This window comes from Rhinatrema bivittatum, chromosome 12 (genome assembly GCF_901001135.1).
Source record: "Rhinatrema bivittatum chromosome 12, aRhiBiv1.1, whole genome shotgun sequence".
NCBI lineage: Eukaryota > Metazoa > Chordata > Amphibia > Gymnophiona > Rhinatrematidae > Rhinatrema > Rhinatrema bivittatum.
Window position 1 is genome coordinate 19,619,245 of NC_042626.1, and position 23,672 is coordinate 19,642,916.

Here is a 23,672-nt window from a genome sequence, read left to right on the forward strand (position 1 = left end):
TTGGCGTACATCAGGACCTCACTTTACATTTTTTATGACCTAGCAGTTTCTTCCTGTTCCTTTGCACTTTCAGGCTCGGCTGGACCCAGTACTGGCATCCACAGCACCCCCAGGCCCAACCCAGGGACCTTCCGCACGGGCGATGCACTGTGCAGTGATTTCCATTTGGGCCATCGGGCCGGCACCTTGTTTTTTTTTTTTTAATTTAATAACCAGTGCCACACAGAAGCATTTTCGGGCCCTTCAATAGAAACCGATGTACTGAGGTCTGTCAAGATCTACAGAAATATCCATCAATTAGTGATCAATACGAGCAAAGAAAATACCCCAACCTGCAGTAACTGAAAATAAATGTGAAATTTCCAACCAATTCTAATTTGACAGAAAACCCACAAACACGAGTCCGAGACATATTTGCATATGTTTGAGATTCAGAATATGTAGATTTACCTCATAAATATTCAGTGTCCTGAAAACCAGACCTGCTGTGGGGGTCACTGTGACAGGTTTTGGAAGCCTTCCTCTTTGTTTCACCACTTTCTCTTGCATGGGTGAAATTATGGACACTTTACAGAGGAGAAATAGTAATGGCTAGCCATTAAATATCAGAGAGGATATTAAAAGAATGGCGACCGTGGTGACAAGGCTGTAGCCTGACTAAGGACAAGGGACTTAAACCGAGCACCATATTTTGAGGGGCATGGCGGTGCTTAAGAATTGGCTACAGATGTGTAGGGTTTATTCACCTTCTCCCCCCCCCAAGAGAGTCGTTAGGACAGTCAGAGAAAGGTCAGACTCCATGAGCACTGGGTCGTCCTTGACCATAACCTAATTCTGTGCCCATGTGATTCTGCAGCTCTGCAACTTGTGCTGTTCTTTCACTACAGCGCTGCTCAGGCCGGTCCCTCAGGTCTCCACCCAGCTCAGTCGGGTTTTCAGGAGATCCCTAAATGAATATACATAAGATAAGATATCTGCATGCAAATCTCTCAGGCATGTTCATTTGGGACTTCTTGGAAAACCCAACCAGTCAGGGGGAAGAGGGCCGCACATTCAGAAGCACAGGAGAATCCTCCACCCTGCTGCAAAGAGCTCAGAGAAGGACCAAAAACAAGAAGAGCGCTGGGGGATTATTAGGAAGAGTTATGGAAGGCTGGAATTATAAAATAGATTTTACCTTGCAGATCCTTCTGCTGATCTGTGAAAAAGACAAAAAGAACAAGAACAAGAGACATTAATTTCCACCAATTGTCAGGTTCACAACCTCAGCCTTCAGGGATGGATTTTAAGATTAGGGCACCTGTAGGCAGAGAGGTGGGGTAGGGGTGGGAGGGGGTTGGAGAGCAGGGAAGTTCCCCCTTGGAGATTAGAAAGCAGCCTGTGGGGGATGGGGTGTTAGAGGGGGTTCCCAGTGTTTTCAGGCCTACATTGCCTATCCCTCAATCCGCCCTATCACCACCGATTAAGAAAGCTGAGAGGCAGGAGGGAGTTTCAAAGCCAAGGGCTGGAGTCTCTCTAGGAGACGTGTGGGGGCAGGAGGCGACAAAAACCGGCAGCGCCGGCTGCAGATTAGATAAAAATTCAGTTCTCAGGCCCTAAGACTGGGTATCACCTGGCCCAGCGGGTGCCAAGCCCCTCCTGGGCATCCATCAGGACCCAGAGCCAGTTTACAGATCCTGTCCCTCAGCTGCACTGAGCAGTGGCAAATGTGAATGATGCTGGCTCACCCCACACCTCAGTAGAATGGGGATTTAGGGAGGGGGGTGGGCAACATTAGAGAAGGCTTTCGCTGGGTACAAGTTGCCGGCTCATCATTTTTAAATTTTATTTTTTTTTAATGCTTTCAACCGCTCCCTTTGTGTTCCCTCCTAAATCCCTGGAATCAGCCACATCTGGAGCAGGATGGCCTTGTTTGGAACGACATCCGACTGCTCCACCTCAGAGACAGGCACAAAACTCACTCCTTCCATTCAAACTCAACGGGATTTTTTTTTTTCCTGTCAGTTTTCACAAGCTGATTACAGGGGAAAAATTCAAAAGAATTTGAAAACGGCAGCAAAATAAAATCCAAAGCCAAGCCTGGATACATTTTCATTCCAAAAGCTGAAGTGAATTTAAAAAAAAAAAAAAAAAAAAAAAAAGGTGAAACTTTGGAATATTTCCAGGTTTGTCAAACTGTTCAAGCACTTTGTTTTGAAGACCGTCTCTTCCTTCAGGGTCAGCATGGGTCAATAAGAGGACACAAGCATGAAGTCATTTGCAACTGGTTTGCAGCTGCCAAGGGGGGTTCAGGCAGACCGGGAGGGAAGCCCCTGAAAGTATCTCAGAAATAAACAGGACCACGTAACCAAGATGATGCCCTCAGGCTGACTTTTACATACAGGATGTTATATAGGAAACGAGCATTGCCACTCACTAATGTGCGCTGTTTAGAGAGGGCACAGCATACAAAGTTTAACGTTATCTTTTAAGATCTTCTGCAAAGGGGAAGGGGCAAACCAGTCTGGTTTCCTGCTGTATCCAGAAAACGCCCACAGATGTCACACGGATCACAAAATCATTTGTGCGCGTTTACGCAGCTTCACCCTCTTTATCTCCTGAACACAGCATCACGTTGCTCGCTGAATTTTGATGTCAGTTTTAGGTGTAGGCACATTCTTGCCAGGGCGTCTCAAACCTTTCCTAGGGATCCCATAACTAGTCATGGTTTCACGATATCCACAATGAACGTGCAGGAGAAAAATCCGCAGGGTCTGGAGACCCAGTGTAGGTAAAGTTTATCTCATGCAGATGCACCCCAGATGTCCAAACCTCCGAGTGACTGGGCGATTCCCTGGACTTATGCACCTGACAACGTGTCCATCAGTGAAAATCTTCACCTGCGTATGCGCAGACGCGAGCGTAAAGTGAGAAATTACATGGGCAAGACAAAAGTCACTTAACAGTCAGGACACTTCTGCGCATAAGTGCCCGTGCAGATGAAAGGTTATACATAACGGCAGAGGGAGATGGCAGCTGGAGCACTCACACACCCAACAGAAGAGCCTCCAGACACCGTTCTCCCCCATCTGAGGACTTATTTTCTTTCAAACGCAGATTTGTTTTAACTTCAATAATGCAAAGAGCACACAGGTTATTCATACACAATGCAGACGCTTGTTACTGTCACCTGCCCAGGAATGAAAGCTGCAGTATGACTGTAAAGCTGCCTCGTCAGCCAATGTCAGGCCCCAGATGGCGGTTCTTTAAAATGAAATAGCAGGCTGTAAAGATAAGAAGCCCAAGCCCCCTGCTGGGCCAGCCCTCTAACGCTGCCAGGCAGAAGATTCACTTTCACATTCCCAGTGAAGGGCAGCACTTGAGCACAGGAGCTACAAGGCCCGGTGATGTCACAACTAACTGATGACATCAGCTACAGACAGGACACACCCTGCGCTTGGCAGTTCATTGCCACTCTGCAGCCGCCGAGCGCATGAAAAGGAGATTTTACGCGGTAAACTGAATCCACAGACACAGCTTGAAAGCCTAATAGTTTTGCAGAAATTGGTCAGCAAAAGGGGCGGTGGGATTCCACAAAACAGAGAGGCGCTTTGCACACTGTAATAAGCGCTAGCAACATTTGTTTCTGTTTGTCTCAAACAGATTTTTAAAGCACAGAGCAGTCTGGGAAAGGCCGTGGCCCGATGCAGAAGGGATGGAAGAGGTACCAGGGCGCGCTTCCCTGTATTATAACCCATACCTCAGAAGCCCTAGGAGTGGGGCAGTTGAAGCCTCCTGAACTGTGCAGGGAAAGGAGGGGGCTTTTTTGTAAGAGGGATCAGTTTAATCCCTCGCTCCCACTCCTTACCTAGCTAAAGCAAAATAAATCTAAGCCCGAAGAGATGAAGGCCTCCTTCATCAGCGTATGAGATTCTGTGGAAGTTCAGTGAGATACACGTGGTTGCAGTAAGACACGCCCTGGTGCAGTGGGGTTCCTGTGTCAGACGTCCATTTAAACCTCCCTGTGGGCCCTCTGTAGAGCAAGGATGGCCGCCAACTCTGGTCCTGAAGAGGCACAAACAGGTCCTGCTTTTCAGGATACCCACAAGGAAAATGCGCGAGGCAGATCTGAAGGCACTCCCTCCACTGTACTTAAATAGATCTCGTGCATATTCATTACGGATATCCTGGAAACCAGGCTTGTTTGTGGCTCTTGAGGAGCAGAGTTGGTCACCCTCAGTGGTTATGTTACCAGGCGAGTGATCTTGTACAGTGTAAGAGAAGTATTTTATATGTTTTAGGTGGTGCTGCCAGGATTGTAATATACAACACTACAGTGAAGAACACAAGTCACAGGCTAAGCTAAGAGCTTAACCTCTGATTGAGATGTGTGCAGTCCCACCCACCCGTTTATATTTGCCTTACCTTTCTCCGCCTCCCTTCTGAGATCACGAGCCACTCCTCGGACATTGATTTTTTCCAGCACATCAATGGCCACGTCCAGGGCATAGTCCGCCCCGTAGTGCTTGAACATCAGCTGCTCCACCTCCACGGGTTCGGCGCGCTGCAGGGCGGCGGGCGTCATGTTGGCGTACTCTTCCTTCAGTTCCACTCTGCAGAGCTGTATCTTAAACTTCTTCAGCTCCGACTCGTTGAGGTTCTCCAGGGCCGTGGTGAGCACGCCCAGGAGGCGGCCGTCCATCTCTCTTCAGCTGCGGCGAGAGAGAGCAAAAGTGCGCACAGGCTGGGCCACGAGAACGTCATGCCCGCGACCCGCTCCCCCTCCCCCACCCCCCAGGGACGTGAGGAGATGTGATACCTGGTACAAAGCAGCCTTTTCTTTCAGGAGTTTGAGAGAGTGCGCAGGGTGATTGTATTTTCAACCTGCACAGATAACCCATTTACCCAACACAGGTCACACTGAAAACTGTCATCCAAAAAGACAATTCTGAAAGCGGCCTAGGCAGCTGATCACAGGAGTCAATCCCTAGGCAGCAGCTTCACAATGAAGCTATATATTTAGCTGCTGTTAAAGCAGGCATTCCCAGGGGCGTGTTTAGGCCAGGCGGAGGAGCAAAGGGGAGGGAGCTGAAAAGTATGAACATTGACCTCAACCATCAATTCTCCATACATCATTTGTCCCCTGGATTCCCAGCCTCACAAACAGGCCGATACAGTAAAGCGCGGCCGCGGTTACCCTGCTTCTAATTCACAATTTGGCCGCGTAAGTTCCATCCACGATTCACTATCCCTTTTAACCCATCCTTACCGCTTCTTTAAATCAACCGGTAACCCCTTCCGCCCGCAGCATGTATATGAGATGTAAACGCTCCGATTAGCTATTCCCTCCCATACAGTAATGTGCGCCCCGATGATCTCCTTTTTAACCTGTAGTTTTGCTGCGTGTTTAACCTGCTAACTTACCGCCTACCCCTACCCCTGCGTTAGTGTGGAGCGTCAGGTCAGAGAGACGAAATTCATGGGCAAACGACCCCCTCACCCCCCGGGACCCTTACCCTGGCGTTAGTGTGGTGTGACAGCAATAGGCAGGCTCCGGTCAAAATCCCACCCCCGCCCTCCCGAAGCAAGGCACAGGGCGAAAATCAGCTAGACATGTCATTAAAACAAGTAAATAAAGTGTAATAAAAGTAAACTTACTGCATGTGAATTTTCTTTGAACAGTCCCCTCTCCCCTCCTCCCGAGGCGCACACTGCAGCTCCCCTGCCTCCCGGGGGCAGCCGGCGGCGAAAGCGGCTTCCAGCAGCCCCCGCCGGCGAAGGTGGACGAAGGCACGCCCGCTGGCGGGCGTGCCTTCGTCCAGGCGGGAGCCGGCGGGCGTGCACTCGGCCAGGCGGAGGGAGCCGGTGACGAAAGCGGCTTCCAGCAGCCCCCGCCGGCAGTGAATGAATGCACGCCTGTGTACGCCTGTGCGTGCAATTTTGGCGCTCAAGGCGTGACGTCATGACCTTTGACGTCACGGTGTGTGACGTCGGCGTTCGCTAATGCACTGCCTTGAGCGCCCAAATTGCCGTGACGTCAAAGGTCGTGACGTCACGCCTTGAGCGCCAAAATTGCACGCACAGGCGTACACAGGCGTGCATTCATTCACCGCCGGCGGGGGCTGCTGGAAGCCGCTTTCGCCGCCGGCTGCCCCCGGGAGGCAGGGGAGCCGCAGTGCGCGCCTCGGGAGGAGGGGAGAGAGAGAGAGAGAGAGAGAGAGAGGACTGTTCAAAGAAAATTCACATGCAGCAAGTTTACTTTTATTACACTTTATTCACTTTTGTTTTAATTTTCGCCCTGCCTTGCTTCGGGAGGGGGGGGAGAGAGGACTCGCAATTCCCCCTGGTACTTGTCATTTCAAACGTCATTTGAAATGACAGGTACCAGCGCACCCAGGTTACTGTATAGGCGCTGTATAGCGCTCTGTACAGTAAAATGGATTGCGCGGGCCTAACGCTTCACGGACGCGGCTTGCATTTGCAAGCTATTTCAATACAGTATCGAGCGGTAGGTGATCCGAACTGTGCGTGCGGCAAACGCGGGTGCGCCCGGCACTAACGCAGCTCTTCCTACCGCTCCTTACTGTATCGGCCTGAAAGTATCGGGCTGATACAGTAAAATTCGTGGGAGAGCAGGCGAGCGCCCGCTCTCCCGGCACACGCACAGGCCACTCTCCTGTGCGCGCGATACAGTAAAGTAATTTATTTAAATTAGGGTCCGTGGCAAAAAGAGGCGCTAGGGACACTAGCGCGTCCCTAGCGCCTCTTTTTTGGACAGGAGCGGCGGCTGTCAGCGGGTTTGACAGCCGACGCTCAATTTTGCCGGCATCTGTTCTCGAGCCCGCTGACAGCCACGGGTTCGGAAACCGGACGCCGGCAAAATTGAGCGTCCGGTTTTCGACCCGCGAGCCACGGGCCCATTTTAAATTTTTTATTTATTTATTTATTTATTTTTACTTTTGGGACCTCCGACTTAATATCGCCATGATATTAATATCGCCATGATATTAAGTCGAAGGATGCACAGAAAAGCAGTTTTCCCGGCACCGGCAACGGCAGAAATTAGCGCCTACCTTTGGGTAGGCGCTAATTTCTTAAAGTAAAATGTGTGGCTTGGCTGCACATTTTACTTACTGAATTGCGTGGGAATAACTAATAGGGCCATCAACGTGCATTTGCATGTTGCAGGCGCTATTAGGTTCGGGGGGGTGGGGGGTTGGACGCACGTTTGACGCGTTATTACCCCTTACTGAATAAGGGGTAAAGCTAGCACGTCGAAAACGCGCGTCCAATCACGGGTTAGCAGTGTGCTCGGTACACTTTTGGCTAATGGTACCCAAGTATGGACTTTGCATCTGCACGGGTTACTGTAACCAAGGGTTCTCAACCAGTCCTCAGGAACGCACCTAGTTACTCAGGTTTTCAGGAGAGCTAGAATGAATATGCATGACGTTAATTTGCCTATTTTGATGGCAGTGCAAGGAAATCTCTTTCATGCATATTCATTCTGGCTCTCCTAGGTGTGTCCCGAGGACTAGGCTGAGAATCCCTGTTCTGAACTGCCCCGCAAATGTCTGGATAGGACCGAGAGAAAGCTGCTAGGTACATGCAAGATTTGTGGCATCTACCCCTGATATTTTGATAATTAAATTCAACAATCATGATTAGCACCCCCCCCCCACTCCCTCATCAGGAAAGAACCTGTTAAAAACACAGGACACTAGGGTTACTGAGACCCTGCTGGCCTTGTGGGGACAATTCTGAAAACCAGCACCAACCACACTTGAAGAGTCAAGGACAGGGGCAGATTGGCCTATCGGGGGGGATCGGGCATCCCCCGGTGGGCCGGTCTCTCTAGTCACGAGGTCTCTCCTGGGCCAGCCTGGGCTGCGAATCCCCGGGCCGGTCTGCTCCAGCCCCTCCCCTCACGCTGCCTGAGGAAACAAGAGGACAGGTGTGGAGGTAAGGAGACTGCAGTAGGCTCCCTTCCCCAGCCCCTCCCCTCTGTCCGTCCCCCCCCTTGAAGCAGTATGACAGAACAGCTGTTTTTAGTTGGCTGAGATTGAGGGTGATGCCCCTGGTCAGTCTGAGCCAGGAAGGCCAGCATTTGGCCTGTGGGTCAGGTGTTGCTATTGCAGGGGCTGCCTGACAACAGGCTGCATGTTGGTCACAAACTATTGCACCGTCGTCCGTGAGAAGAAAGGTCAGCAGCTGACCTGAGGGAGGGGGAGCGCGGGGGAAAGAGCGCAGATGCATCAGAAAGAGGCCTGGTGCAGATAGGGGCAGGGGAAGCAGTTTGCTTCCTTCCACCACCCCAGGGGGGGGGGGGTTTCCAGAGAGTTTGCACTGGCACAAGGGCTGTGTGTACTTTTTGCCGTGGACTTTGCACCGATCAATGAAGTGAAAGTGTGTGCATTCTTTCACTTTGAAAGTTGCTGCTTCAAGGCGTGCACGATCCGCTTTTTCTACAGGTAGATTCTGCCTGAAAATGTAAGCGTGGTCTGTGCAGGGCCAGCCTTCGGGAGGGGGAGGAGCATGAGCTGGGCAGTCATTCGGGGTTGCCCTGGGTGCTGCCAGCATTGCCCATTGGGATCGTAAGCTGGTGGGCTGTGAAGCAGCAGTAATCATAGGTGCCCAGTATAAGACAAGACGCGAGGAAACTAGGCCTGGGCTGGGTATTCCTCTGTGCCCCCCCCAGGGGCGGATTGCCCTATCGGGGGATCGGGCACCCCCCGGTGGGCCAGTCGCGCTAGTCACGTGGGTCTGCTGAGCGCAGCCGTGACGGAGCCGCGCTCGGCAGACCACGTGGTATCTCCTGGGCGGCAAATCCCCGGGCCGGTCGTCAGCGGGAATCCACCCCTGGTGCCCCCCATACCTGTGACTGACAGGAGGAGCCGCGGTCGATATAACTCATCACTTCCTCTGCCATGCTGGGCCAGCCTCTCTGTATAATCTTACGGTTCAAACTGTGAGACTGCCCCCATTTGGCAGAAGACGTTGATGTGTTTATTAGACACCACTCCTGCCATATGTGGGGCACCCATAGAAGAGCTGGGAATACAGCCGGGGGGGGGGAGTAGATGGTTCGCTGTATCTGGGGTGGTGAGATGATGAGGAGAGGACAAGGAGGTGGAGACCTATATAGGGTGATGGGGGTGAGGGACGGGAAGAGGAAGACAAGACTTGGGGGAGGGATAGGACACAGGATGGGCGGGGAGGGGAAGGAAGGACTGATGGAAGAGAGAGGGTGAGAGGGACAACATTTACAGTAGGTGGAAGGAAGACCAAGTATACAGGGGATCAGAGGTGGGGCAAAAGGGAGGCAGGACATGGGGATGGGGGCAGCTGGAGAGCATATTAGAACCGAGAGAATGAAGAGGGTGACAGGACCTAAGATGGCCGAGGAAAGGGACTGGAGCCAGCAGAGGCGGTGATTGATAGAGAAGGAGCTTGACCTGGTGAACGGATGAGAGGAGGACAACAGCAGATGAGGGTGGAAATGAGCTAAAAAGTAGATGAAAGTCAGGAGGAAAAAGGATAGTGGAGAATGGGAGAAATGTGGAGGTGGTGCGAGAGAGGCTAGGAATGGGGGTGAGATTGGGAGACAGAAGCTGGGGAGGTAGTAGGGATGTGCATTTGTTACATCTATTTTGGCAGGTACACACGAAAAAACAAATATAAAGTGTAGTTTTAATAATGACTTGTGCGCATAATATCCTTTTTTTTCCCCGATTGTACTAGACAGTCAGCGAGGTATGCGTGTACCCGCCAAAACAGATGTAACGAATGCACATCCCTAGTAGGGGGGCAAATGATAAAAATAAGAAGATTGTGAGGGCTGGAAAGGTCAATTAGGGCAAGAAACATATGTGAGGGGGGAGGACAAAGCAATGATGTGAAAGACAGAGAGAGAGAGAGAGGAGAGAGGAGAGAAAGAGACAGAAAGAGGAAAGGAGAGAAAGAGAGAGAGAGAGAGAGAAAGAGAGAGAGAGTGTGCTGGGAGATGAGAGAACCAGAAAGGAGGCAGCATTTGGGTGAGAAGTACAATGGAGCCTGATATCCGGAGATTGGTGAGGGGCAGATGGAGGGCTGAGAGGGGACAATGGAAGAGAAAGAGATAGGAAGGTGAAAAGCTGGGGCAGTAAGAACTGGAGAGGGAGAAGAGGAGGATGAAATCTGGCTTTAAATAGAAAGGCAGAGAAATGAGATAAAAGGAAAAGATCAATGTCAGTCTTGTAGGTATGGAAGTAAAGCAGACAGGAGGAAAGAGAAAAAAGATATTGAAAATGTAAAAGGAGATTCTAGAAAAGGAAAAAGAGAAGAGGAAAGCACCGAAAGCAGAAAAAAAAAATATGACTAACGCCAAACTGATTAAAAAAAAAATGCCCAGACAACAAGGGAAGAAACATTTTGGGGCAGGTATTCAGCTGTGGAGCGGCTAATTAAGTTAGCCGGATACACTTATGCAGCAAACTTAAAAACAGGATGTTCGGCGGCGCCACTGAATCTTTAGACCAGGCCTATGGCGTGGCCACAGTTAACGCTTATTCGGAGTTAGCCGGTCAACCTATCTGGCTAACTCCGCTCCTCCCCATAATGCCTATCTCCCACCCCAGGAACATCCCCGACTTATCTGGCTAAATGAATTAAATGTCACAGTTAAGCCATTTAGACGGATAACTTTTCAGTTATCCATCTAAATGTCTTTTGAATAATCGACCTCCTCAAGTGTAGTGATTTGAATATGTCAGCTTTAGGAAATGTTTTTGTATTTCGCATGTCGTCTGGCTTCTTGAGACTTCCAGTTCTATTTTTGTCTGCATTTTTCTATTTTGTGGTCCTTTGTTCTCAATTAGATGAAGATCTATCTGTTTTCTGCAGGTGTGACACAGGGGTAAGGTAATTTTACTAGTGTTTAGTTTCTGTGTAGGGATCTACAGCAGTCTAGTTTATTCTGTTTTCCCCAGCAGGAAGTGTATTGGTGTTCTAGGACCCAGGGTCAAATTTGCAGTGCTGCCCTTTTGATCCTGGGAGTTAGTGCTACTTTGGTTTGGCAAGTTTGCTATACAGATTTGGAATGTTTGTTTATTTGGTTTTGTGTTGTTTCCAAAGTGCCTTACAGTGGAGGGTCTGTGTTTCTTTCAGGTGACTATGCCTGGAAGGGGGAGAATTCCTGGAGAGAAGGAGGAGGGAGGGGAAAAAGAATATATGGAGGAGAGAGGGAATGCAGAGAAAGGGAAGGGCCTGGAGGGAGAGAAAGTGAAGGGAAAGGGGAGGAGGAGAAGAGACATATCTGGTGGGAGAGGGGAAAGGAGAGAATGTGTGGAAAGAGAGGTGAGAATGGATGGAGTGAAGGAGAAGGGGGACAATGTAGGGAGAGCACCATTCGCCCTAGAGCTGGCCCCGTGTCTACGTACTTTTCCCTCGGTACAGCTAACCCTGCACGAGCACCATGGGACACCCCGTGGACACTTAGCCAGGCTGGGGGAGCGGCAACGATGCTTTTTACCTGTGAATATCGCTCTGATAATCTCCTCGCCCCCACCAAGTGCGGTTCTCATCTCTTTGGTAGGATTCAGGGACTCAGAAGCGCAGGGTGCAGCCGAAGGCCAGATTTATTTTTTGCCTCTACGGGTTAGAGGAGCACCGGTAAAGGGTGAGCGCTTAACTGGAGTTGTAGTGGTGTGCAGAGGCGTTGGTGCTCAGAACGGGCGCTGAGCCACTCGGTACGCGCTGCCTTTAACTTCTAGGAGCTGCTGTGTGCTACTTCCTCAGAGTTTTTGGGTTGCGAGGCACTTCGTGAGCTTTATAAAAAAACAAAACATTTTCGCTCACTTTTTCTTGGGCTGGGGGAAGGGAGGGGAGTAGGTAGAGAAAGCTTGAGTGCTATGTTTGCATACTTATCTAAAAGATTCAGAGTCCGCACACCCACCCCACTTCCTGTTTTGTCTTACTCAGTTCATCCTACCTATAACCCACCGGGTTCTAGTTCTTCCCCATCATCGGGCCTCTCTGTGCCTCGATCGGACTGTAAGCTCTACAAAGCAGGGACTGTCATTGCATCTCCGTACAATGCTGCACACATCTGGTAGCGCTGTACGAATGACAAACACTAAGTAGCAGGGGCAGCAGAGTTGCGTTTGGACTCCGCAGAGCTTGCTGGTAAGGCTGAAGGCGGCCTGAAGTCAGATGCTTCTCGGCCTTATTTGGAAGCGGAGGCAGACTGGGAAAAAAAAGAAAAAAACCCAAGCTCTTGCCTACTTGTGTGAACGCTGTATTATCAGAATTCTGTTTGGACCTGGTTATAAATTGCTAGAAATTGAAGCAGCCGAGTTCAGAAGTCAGGGCAAGCGTGGCTTGCAGGAAAAGGAGCTCGTCCCTTCTGCAACAACTTGTTGTGAGAGTTCTTTAATGGAAGCGCGAGGGAGAGGGCGCAGTGGTGCACTGAAGTGCAAATGTGTGTTGTACTGAAGTTGTACTAAGCGGTGTACTGAAGTACAAATGTGTGTTGTACTGAAGTTGTACTGAGTGGTGCACTGAAGTGCACATTTCCTTGCACGAGGATAACAGAAATGGTGCGCACGGCTCAAACAGCCTCACCTTCGAACTGCTGCGGATCTTGTCCCGTGCCTTTTAAAAAAAAAAAAAAAATTAATAACTATTCTTTTTGGATTAATTTTGTGGTCACAATAGAGGTTTCTGTTATATTCAATTGTGATAATTCTACCTATATAAAATTGTTTTCTTTGTAAAATATGAAAATGATAAATAAAGAATTAAAAAAAAAAAATTCCGATGCTAATTTTGCCTCTCTGGCTGTTCCATGCTGCCTCGATTCTTCAAGGGACATCACGACAGAAATCTGTGACTCGCTGCTGGATGTGGACATTGCACCTGGTGCTGCTACACGAGGAGAGGGGGGGGGGGGAAGCAAGGGGTGGCAAGTACCTCCCCCACAAATAAAACCACCCTCCTGCGTGGTCCAGCAGAGCATAGGAAAGAGGCACCTCCAACCTGCTCCTTCTGCCCCCGCCAGTGCCTCTTCTTCTGGGATAGTTAAACCTGCACTCAGCTGCGAGGTGCCCCCCCCCCCCCCCAGCCGTACCTTCAAACCCCGGATGGTTTTTGGGATTGCACGAGAGGAAGAGGCACCTGCGGCAGCGGAGGAACAAATGTGCTAGAAGTGCCCGGCTGCTGGGACAGAAGGGAGAGAGGACGCAGGCTGTAAGCGGGGCTGAGGGGATCTGGTAGGAGAATGGGGACTCAGGAATTGAGCAGCAGAGTGGGAGCCGAGAGGTGGGGGACGAGGGAATCGGGTGTGAAGTACGAGGAGGACTGTGTTAGATGGGCTTCAGGTACCAGACAGTGTGGAAAGATGGGGAGGGCGGATGGAAGTGGAGAAGCTGGGAAGGAGATGACAGCGGGGCTAGGAAGCTTGGTAGGGGGTAAGAGGCAGAAGGGCTGGAGGCCAGGGATCAGCGAGTGATGGGAAAGAGCTGAGACTAGTGAGGAGGGGAGCGGCAGAGGAAAGCAGATGAAGGTCGGGGAAGGAGTGAGAGAGTGGGGATTAACAGAACTGGAAGGGATAAAAGGTGAGAGGCGAAACGATTGCAGACTAGAGGGAGGAGGAGGAGGAGGGATGAAGTCTAGTTATGAGTGGAGAGAGAGGCAGAGAAGAGAGAAAGGCAGGAACAAGATCAGTATCAGAGAGAGAGGTAGAGGAGGAAAGAACAGGCAGAAGAGATCCTGGAAAAGAACGTGAGAAGATCAACCACAAAGTGGAAAAGAGAGAGTGGTCCGAGTCCATTAGAAAAAGAAAAGTATTTTAATTTTCAGTGACTGGATGTGCATTTCTTACATCTTAGTACCTGCTCGGTGTAGGTGGAAATGCATTTCTCTTTCACTTTCACCTGTGTTGCACTGCTCACAGATTTCTCTGGGTGTCCATTTCATTTTTTTCTGCATGTTTTTTTATTTATGGGTCCTTATTCTGTAATAGGTAAGGGTCAATTTGGGTTTTGCGTGTGTGACCAAGGTGAGGGATTTTGCCAGCATGTGTAGGGATCTGTGACAGTCTGGCTTGTTCTGTTTTTCCAATAAGAGGTGTATTGGTGTTCTTTGGCCCAGTGTCACATTTTCAGTGCTGCCTTTTCATAGGTTTAGTTGTTGCTGTTTGAATCCTGGGAGTTAGTGCTGTTTTGGTATGGCAAGTTTGCTGCATAGGCTCCGAGTGTCTTTTTTTGCAGGCCTTAGTGTTACTTAAAGTGTCTGGCAGTGTAAAGAGCTTTTGATGCTGTTACTGAGGTGTCACCAGCATGCACACTTTTGTGTGTGTGTGGTAAGTTGAAATGTCTCAGCTCTGCTCCTGTTGGGGAATTTCCATGAATATAAAACATGTGTTACAGAAGTAAAGGTGCAGGATTTATTTATTTAATTCTTTTCTATACCGGTATTAGTGGTTACATCACACTGGCTTACATCCAAACTGAAGGTAGAAGGTATATATATTGTATTTACATTGAGGTTCTATCCCATCCTCTATTTATTGTATTTACATTGAGGTTCTAATCCCATCCTCTATTTATTGTATTTACATTGAGGTTCTAATCCCATCCTGTATAGGCTCCAGCCTTCAATGCCATACAGAAGAATGATGCTATAAAATAATTGAAACTGGATAGATTGTTTCTTTATTATACAGAAGACCCTTTCAACGTCTTCTTGTCGTTGCTTTAAAGGTCTGGGGCCATGCTGTGGCTTACTGTGCCTCCTTCCCCCCACCCTGTTGTCCCTCCAAATACTTCTGTGTCCTGCACACGCTGGACAAGATCTTCGGTGGTAGTTGTGAGCGCACTGCGTGTCCTGCTCTCCTCTGCAGGACACTGGACAGCCACCCTGCCCCCACCCCCACCTCTCTCTAGTATTCCTCACTGCTCCCTCCCCTCCTAATCTTTTACTGCACCTCCACCTCCTCCCTCATTGTCTCTTCTCCCCCTTCTGCTCCTCAAGGCCTTTCTCCTGCCCCCCTCCCCAGCCCCCCTGCTGCCTTTACTCTCTCCTCTTCTGATCTCCATCCCTTCCCAACAGCCCTCACCTTCTCTCTCTTGCTCCCTGGCTGTAGCATCGTCCCTCTTCCTTCCTCACTGCTCAACCCCCCCCCCCCCCCACTCATTCTCATACCCTGTGCTGAATTGAATTCTCTATCTCTACTCCCCCCCCCCCCCCCCCCAGGACTTGCTTCTCAGCAGGGGGAGAAACACCCCAGGTGCCTGAAGTGAAAGTCATAAGAACATAAGACTTTCCATACTGGGTCAGACCCAGGGTCTATTAAGCCCAGCATCCTGCTTCCAACAGTGGCCAATCCAGATCACAAGTCCCTGGCAGGATCCCAAGGGGGTTAGATTCCAAAGTTAGATTTCAAACTGCTTATTCCAGTGAATAAGAAGTGGATTTCTGCAACTCCACCTTAATAGTTATCAAGGATTAGGTGGCACTCCATGAAGTTAGCATGTAGCACATTTAAAACAAATTGGAGAAAGTTGTTTTTCACTCAATGCACAATTAAACTCTGGAATTTGTTGCCAGAGGATGTGGTTAGTGCAGTTAGTGTAGCTGGGTTTAAAAAAGGTTTGGATAAGCTCCTGGAGGAGAAGTTCATAAACTGTTATTAATCAATAGGGAATAGCTACTGCTTGTTGCTGGCATTAGTAACTTGGGATCTTTTTAATGTTTGGGTACTTGCCAGGTACATGTGACTTGGAATGGCCACTGCTGGAAACGGGATACTGGGCTTGATGGACCCTTGGTCTGACCCAGTATGGCATATCTTAAGTTCTTATGTCAATCTTCCAAGGAGAATGTTTATGAAAGATAAAGGCTAATATTTTATTTCCATCTCTTAAGTCCTGCAGGAAGTACAACCAGAGGGAGGTCAGCTTACCACTGGTTCGGTGCCAGGAGTGCTTAGCGGGCTCCTACTTACAGGAGGTTTATCTCAGCCCCTGGAGAGGCCTCCTGCTAGCCTTGGCTTACGCTGGGTCCTAAATTCTCTCAAATTGCTTGCACTTTCCTGTCTCAGACAGTCGACCCCCCCTCCCTCCCTACATAGCATCGGAAGCATTTAAGTTGGAAATACAAGGGTGCACCAGCTCTCCCGTGGGCAGACCCTTGCCACTCATCAGTTACTCCACAGGGCAGAGAAACATTAAAACGCAGATATTACCCGCCTTTCTGAATACAAAATTCACCCAAAGCGGTTTACAGCATCTGAGAATTGCAGCAAATAAACCAAGATCAAATGCAACTTCACAACACGAAAAATGCATAAGAAAAGGAGAAAACCACCTCTCCAACCCCCCACCCCACATTGCCCTATAACTTACAGGGCTGTGAACAAGGTAAAACTAAGTCTCGCCATCATAGTCCTTCATAAATGGAAAGCAATAAAAAGTCACCAGGAGCCAAACCTTATTAAACCGCTCTCGGGCATCCTGTGGAATGGCTGTCAATTTACTCCCATAAAATGTTTTATGAAGGCGCCCCTGTGCTGTCGTTAAACACGGGGGGTGTCCCACTAGCGACCAGAGATCTCCTCCTCGCACAGATAATTTGTAGGGTTGAAGTTTGAAGGGGCGTAGAAACATCAGGTATGGAGAGACTCAAAAGTAAAATATTTACGGCTAACTTTAAACAGAGAACCAACCCTAAGTTCTGCCAAAGACCCAAACGCAGGAAAATAAATAACATGTCATCAAAACGTTTGTTTGTAGAATGATGGTGCATAGGAGCCATCTTTTTTAAATGACTCGGGGTGCTAAACTCAAGAAGAATGACCCCTCCCTGCACACAGTGAAGGAGTTAGCTCAGTATTGGAGTGCTCAAGCACCCACAGAAAAATGTAATATAGCTGCCCGTGTCGGATCAGTTATAAAATTAATATATATGTGTGCATATGTATATACAAATACACATGCACACATATGCATAGGAAGCAGCACACAACCGCCTCCCCCCCTTAAAAAAAAGTCATTACCTGCAATGAATCTCCCCAAAAATTCAGCAGAAAATGCAAATCGATGACTTACCCCTAGAGCACTACCCACAGCAAGAGCCCGGGGCAGAGGGACAGCAGAGGTCAGAACTGCAAGAGAGCAGGGCAAAGCTCGTAGCAAAAGTTCACGCTTCCTCCCACAGGAAACTCGGCAGCAGCAGCAGCAGCAGCAGCCGGCCCCTCCTCGCCGCTTTTCTAGAAACAGACCTCGCTCTGGGGCTCGAGAGCCCGGCACGCGGTTTCCCGGATTTGACGTGGTAGAAGCGAAGCGGGCAGGGCGCCAGGTGCAGAGGCTCCCCTGCCGCTGGCGCGCGTTGCAAGGCGCAGCACGAGGACTCGAAAGCGGTCCGCATCCCGGGGAGATTCTGCAGCAGCAGCAGCACGCGGCCGAAGCTACGTCAGCGCCCGGCTCGCTTATCTCAGGTTTTACCCAGGTCTCTGTGGATTTCAGGGGGCTTCCCAGGCTCACCCGCAAGCTCACAGTTATGCACGGTGGGTGCTAGGCTAGGAATAATGACCTGCGGTTTGCCGCTCGGTCAAGGTTACCAGATTTTCCCACGGATGACGCAATTTTGAACAGGTGCAGGGGGCATTTCCTCTAGGGAAAAATTTAGCAATTAATTTTTCAAACATTTTATTATTAAAAAAAAACAAACAAAACTGCATGATTTATAAACCTTTGCGTGGGAAATAAGAAAATGGAAAATAAATGAATAAAAACTCGTGGCAAATCAGCATATCAAGGCATGGAAGAGAGCAGGGCCTGTCCACAGAAATAAAATATCTATAACAAGGAGAAATAAGGTGATACCATGAGGTAAGATGAACAATCTCATTTTCTTACTTTCCACGTCACCAAATATTCAGGATAAAAGGTTACATTCTTCTGTGCACAAAACAAGAGCGGGATCTGGGAGCAGTTATATCTAAAGATCTTTTGGTGGTACATAAAGGATCATTGGCTGCATAGGGAGAGCAATAGCCAGCAGGAGAAGAAGGTGATACTGCCCCATAGGTCCCTGGTGAGGTTTAATTTGCAATACTGTGTACAATTCCAGAAACTGCCTCTTCAAAGGGATATAAACCGAATGTAAACAGAGGGCAGCTGCTAAAATAGTCAATAATGGTCATCATAATAAGATCTAATACCCTGGAGGAAAGAGGGGATAAGGGAGATATGATAGGGACATTTTAATGCTTCTAAGGTTTCCATGCATAGAAGGCAGGCCTCTTTCCTAGGATAGGAGGCTCTGTAATGAGAGGTCAGGAGATGAGGGCAAAAGGGGATAGACTCAGGAATAATCTAAGGAAATATTTCTTTAGAGAGGATGGTGGCTGTGATCCAAGAACTAGTGCTCAAGCTTCCCTGTAAATGCCTAGTGCAACCTCCAAGGTAAGAAACATTCTCTGATACTGTACTGCTCTCTTGGATTTGGTAATGCAAAGGCCCCTGCATTTTTAGCATTAAATGTTAGCTGTTGACAATAGATATTACCGCGATTACGACCCATACCACTATATAACTGAAAAATAGAAAACTGCAACAAAATTCAACAGTTGTTTCTAGATCAACCTAAAATAAGTTTTATAAAATCAGCAAATTAAAATAAATACATATGAGACAGATAAACTAGGTAAAAACAAGGTTAAAAAAAAGAACAGGCTTTACAATGTTTTCTAAATCATCCGTTTAACACATTTCTTTAGGTATAGATCTCCACAGAGATGGCTTGGTTGCAGAAAATACTTTTTTTTTCAGTATTGACTTGTTTAGTTTGAGGCTGAGCAGGAATTTTCAACAAAGCCTCCTGTGAGGAATTGCATTCCCTCTTAGGGACTTACCATTCAGACACTGACTCCAATATTATGGGCTGTTCATCTTCAAGGTTTTTTAAATACCAGACAGATAATCTTAAATGTGGCCCTGAAAGCCAACAGTAACCAATGCAGACCTTCTAGCATGCGTGTAATATAGCAATGTAATTTCAGATTTAGCAGAACTCTAGCTGCAGTATTCTGAATCAAATGTTAACCTGCTTTTTTTTGGTAAACTTACAGATAAAGAATTACAATAATCCATGATCCAATAATTTAAGATTTTTTTTTTTACCACAAAATATTTGAGTTCCAATGCAAACTGTTATGGTTGCCGCACGTCTAGTGCAGTAATGATCATTATGCATTGGAAAAAACTGCATCAAACAAATTCCAGTTTTCCAGCTGTGTAACGTCTAGGAATGTGCCTTCACTATGTAGGGCATTCATAATATGCTGAATGATGACCCACCATGGCAATTTCTTATGTTCTTATGAAAAAAAAGAACCACCCCCCACATACAAACTGGCCTTAAGAAAAAAGGAGAAATTAATGCAAGAGCCAAGAATTTCCACCCAAGTAACACAAAATCGTAATCAAGGAAATTCAAATAAAGGGACACAAATGAAAGTATTAAGTGAATAATGTGAGCTTCTTAACATTCAATGTCATGATACGCATCAGCAAGCCTGACAGCGTAGCCTTACAACGCGGACCACCCGGACCTCTACATCATATGGGCTGTGAGACAAATCTTATTTAGTTCATTTTCTCTTTGTTTTTAAAATTCAATATTCAATAACAGAGTTGTATCGCTAATGCTCTTGGCTCAACACAGGCCAATGTTTCGCACTAAAGCTTCATCAGGAGCACCATGATCACATTGCCATCTTCAATCATATACAATGTTCTCTTCTCCTTTTCTTTTTTTAAACAATTCACGATTTCTTAAACAGTAACAGTTTCCTTGAAAAATTCAAAATAAAAAATAGTCATTGAGAAAATTCTTATAAGAGCTCAAAATACTTACCATGTGTTATTAAGCAGTTATCGTGACTTCTGGACATGACCGTCTCTTCATGCTATCTGAAGCATTAAACAAGCCATCTTGTTTAATGCTTATGTAGATCACTGAGCTGAACAATTAAAAAAATACGTGAGCGAGCGTAACCAATCTAAATGTCTGTTCCAAATGCTGTCATTGATTTTGAAGCAATCAAGATCTCTTTAAAGTCAATTAGAGACACAATACAACAGTGGCACAATTGACTTCCACGCAAACTCAACTCCACAGCGACCACACACAACATTGTTTCAAAACATCTTTGAATACATTTGTCTCCCACATTTGCAAAATAAAGAACATTGTTAATTGTGTCGAGCAGAGATTGACTTTAATACAAAATTCTTAGAGAAAAATTATAAGAATACACCGAAATCCAAATCAGAATTGAGACCCGAAGGTTCCATTGTATTCAATCTGTAAATCCATCTCTGTTCTTTTTTTTTTATATTGAAAATGCTTTATTGAAAATAAATCCATCTCTGTTCTGATCTTAATAGCCTGCGATCAAAATCACCGCCACGCCATTGGGGAAGGATTCTTTGTAATGCACATAAGCTGAATAAAATCGTATGACATTTCAGTGCAGTGTGAAACCAATGGTGTGTTAATGCACATTTTGCAAGGTTTGATCTACGTTCAATCATCCGAGTTTTTAAGCTGTGTCTGGTCTTCCCGATGTAAAATTTACCACATGGACATATGATGGTATAAATGACTCCTGCTGTCAAACATGTAGTTTGGTGATACAAAGTAATTGTTCTCTTAGCCGATGGAACATACAGAGAAGTGATATCCCTAGAAACATGACTTACTGTGCAAGACCCACATGGTTTATGAGATCCCATACCATTTTGTGCATGTCTATCCACTTCCTGGCTCGAGTCAGAATGAACTAACAAATCTCTCAAGCCGGATCCTTTAGTATAAGAAACGAGTGGGGGATCTTGAAATGTCTTAATGTCTTTAATATTGCTGTTTTGACCAGACGTGCCGCGGGAGAGAAAGGAATTACACATGTCAAATGGTCAGTGTTTTCTTGTTGCGGAGGAGGAAATAATAACCAGTCCCGTTGGGTATGTTTCGTTCTTAAATAAGCCCTACGAACACAACCAACTGGGTAACCACAGGATAAAATTCTGTCTCCTAAAGATCAAGCTTGACACTGAAATTCTTCTTTAGTAGTACATAGTCGTCGCAAACGAAAAAACTGGCTCGTAGGTAAATTCTCTTTTAAGAATCGTGGATGTGCGCTAGAGAAACGTAGTAAAGTATTACCGCAAACCGCCTTACGAAACAAAAGTGGTGTGAAATCCCATTGCTGTCTTCATAATTAGAATATCTGTGGGTCTTGGATATCTGCTGTGAATCTTAGATGGTTAAAAAAAATCGTCAAAACGAGACCGTGTGTCACCCCAGATCATAGATATGTCGTCGATGTAACGTTTCCAGATTAGAAGTGGGGACCGAAAAGGATGTTCTTGTTCAATCCATCGAGATTCGAAATCAGCCCTGTATAGATTAGCTAAGAAAAACGGGCCAGGTAACATGGGATTCTCTTTCCCTCGGTCCAGATGTGCAAGTCCCTCACCCTCCTCTTAGGACTGCCTCGTGACCTTCTCCCACTCACTCCCTGAGCCAAGGTCAAGGGATGTCAAGGTCCAAGTCCCACTGTCACACCCCTCCTCCACTCCAGAGCCAAAGTAGGGTCTACCAAGAGCTGATCCCTCCCAGCCTTGCCCCCGGGAACACCTTTCGGGTATGTGGGCAAAGGCGCACGGGTCCTGTGCTCACATTTTTATCTGCATATTGGGCAGGCAATTTTATAAAACCCCATTTCCGTGGGTGGAGTGCCACATTACCTGCCAAAATGGCTTTTAAAACTGCCCCTCCTGTGGGGAATTTTCAAACTGTGCGCTTTGGGTCAAAGTCCCGTATGTACTTTTTTTTTTTTGCCCACAGATTTTGCACCAAATTTACAAAGCGAAAATACTTGCTCGTGCTTTTGCTTTGAAGCCTGTGGCGAGTGCAGAGCACCCGTAGGCATTGGCAGCTGCTTTTTCTTTCATAGAAAAGAACGCGCGTAGATTTGAAAGTGTGATGGGCGCAGGTAGTTTCCCTGCCGCTTAATGCGGCCGAAAGCCCATGGCTGGTATAATAACAACGCATGCATTTCTAGCCCGCACGGAGCGAGCACAATTTGCCACGCACATAAGTTGCTATTTAGACGCACAAATTACTTTTTGTAATGGTTGTGCTCTGAAGGGTCAGTCTTCAAAGCCTTAGTTAAGATCTAATGGGTAGAACGGCTTAAGTTTCCCCGTCCTCTCACAAAGCCACAGTGAAAAGACGTGTTCCAGGGTTGGGGTCATGACTGGCCTGGGAGACTACGTGTATGCATTTAACTGGTAACAAATGCGTGCACGGATTTTCATTTTAATGTGCCCAGCAACCCGACCTTCAAACACAAGCTGTGCTTGTAATTTGTGTTTAAGTACCCAAGAACCTGGGTACTTGCCAGGTTCTTATGTCCTGGATTGGCCACTGTTGGAAGCAGGATGCTGGGCTTGATGGACCCTTGGTCTGACCCAGTATGGCATTTTCTTATGTTCAGGTTGATTTGTGCAGGCTGAAGTATGCACAAACCTTGTCTGCTAGTCGCCTTATTAAAAATGTACCCTTGAATGTTTGGCTGTGTTATCTACTTCCCAAAGATCATCACCCAACAGCGTGAGTTAGAAGATGTCCCTTCTCTTGCAAATATTCAGAGAGCGAGAGAGCTCTCGTTCTATGTTTCTGTTTTGGGTGGCTGTTAATTTATTTAAAATTCTTCTGTTCCACCTACATCAGACCAGCTGTGCTAGGCAGATTACATAAAAAATAAACAACAAAAAACCCCCCACATTAACAGCTAAAAATTGGCATTTGATTCTCTGGCCCTGAACCGGAGCCCCAGGAAGCTGGGAGGAAGGTGCCTGGCCTATGACAGGGGACGGCTGCCAGTTTTATACTATCACTGACATCCTTTCGCAGAAATTCTTTCCTTTTCTATTGTACCTTCAGAAATGAAACCAAAAAAAGAAAGCAACTGTGCGCTTTCCCAGAAGCTAACACTCTTACTGTTATTGTATAAGAAACATCTTTGCAGACAATTGCAGACACCAACACTGGAAGAAAGTTCTTTCACTTTATTTTGGACAGAATTTCACAGCACAAAGTTTGGCTTTTCCCCCAATATGGACTTTTGCAGGGACAGAGATAGGGCAAGACACAATAATCAGGATTTATGTTGAAAAAAATAAACTTCTTTCCCTGTAAGTACCTGGATCAGCCCAGACTGCTGGGTTTTGCCTCCCTTCCAGCAGATGGAGACAGAGAAAAACTTGAAGGGCACCCCCTCTTAATCTGATGTGCCACCTGCATCTCTCCACTATTTCTCTGTCTCCAGCAGATGGAGGTGGTGCAGAACCTGTGGCCCTGAACTGCCTTGAAGTTCACAGGATAGAGATAAATAGAGTTAGTTTTAGATTTTCTCAAATATTACATTGATAATTAGATTGTCCAGGGAAAATATCAGTAAAGTGCACATGTGTACTAACTGCTAGTCATCTTTATCTTTATTACAATTTGTGGATCGCTTAACATGAATCTAAGCGATGTACAAAAAAAACAAACAGTCATAAAAATTCAAAATGCACAGAATAAAACCACAACAATACATACATCACTGCATCGAACCGTCAGGCTGCTCTGGTCTCAATCAT

At 47.2% G+C, this 23,672-nt stretch overlaps 1 protein-coding gene across 7 annotated transcripts in view; it reads right to left on the reverse strand.

Moving 5' to 3' along the window:
• The window catches only part of LOC115073605 (golgin subfamily A member 6-like protein 6), a 41,112-nt gene extending 23,910 nt beyond the window's left edge, over positions 1-17,202 (reverse strand). For 4 of the 7 annotated variants that reach the window (XM_029572129.1, XM_029572128.1, XM_029572127.1 and 1 more), the window contains exons 1-3: positions 17,064-17,202; positions 4,405-4,691; positions 1,178-1,198 (exon numbers count right to left, since the gene is read on the reverse strand). In XM_029572129.1, coding sequence (XP_029427989.1) covers positions 1,178-1,198; positions 4,405-4,681 — 298 coding nt within the window. In that variant the 5' untranslated portion in view covers positions 4,682-4,691; positions 17,064-17,202. Of the gene's footprint in view, positions 1-1,177; positions 1,199-4,404; positions 4,692-4,798; positions 5,169-12,579; positions 12,610-17,063 lie in introns of those variants that run through there. The other 3 variants (XM_029572121.1, XM_029572122.1, XM_029572123.1) reach the window with 3 other exon arrangements.
• Positions 17,203-23,672: the final 6,470 nt, after the last annotated feature.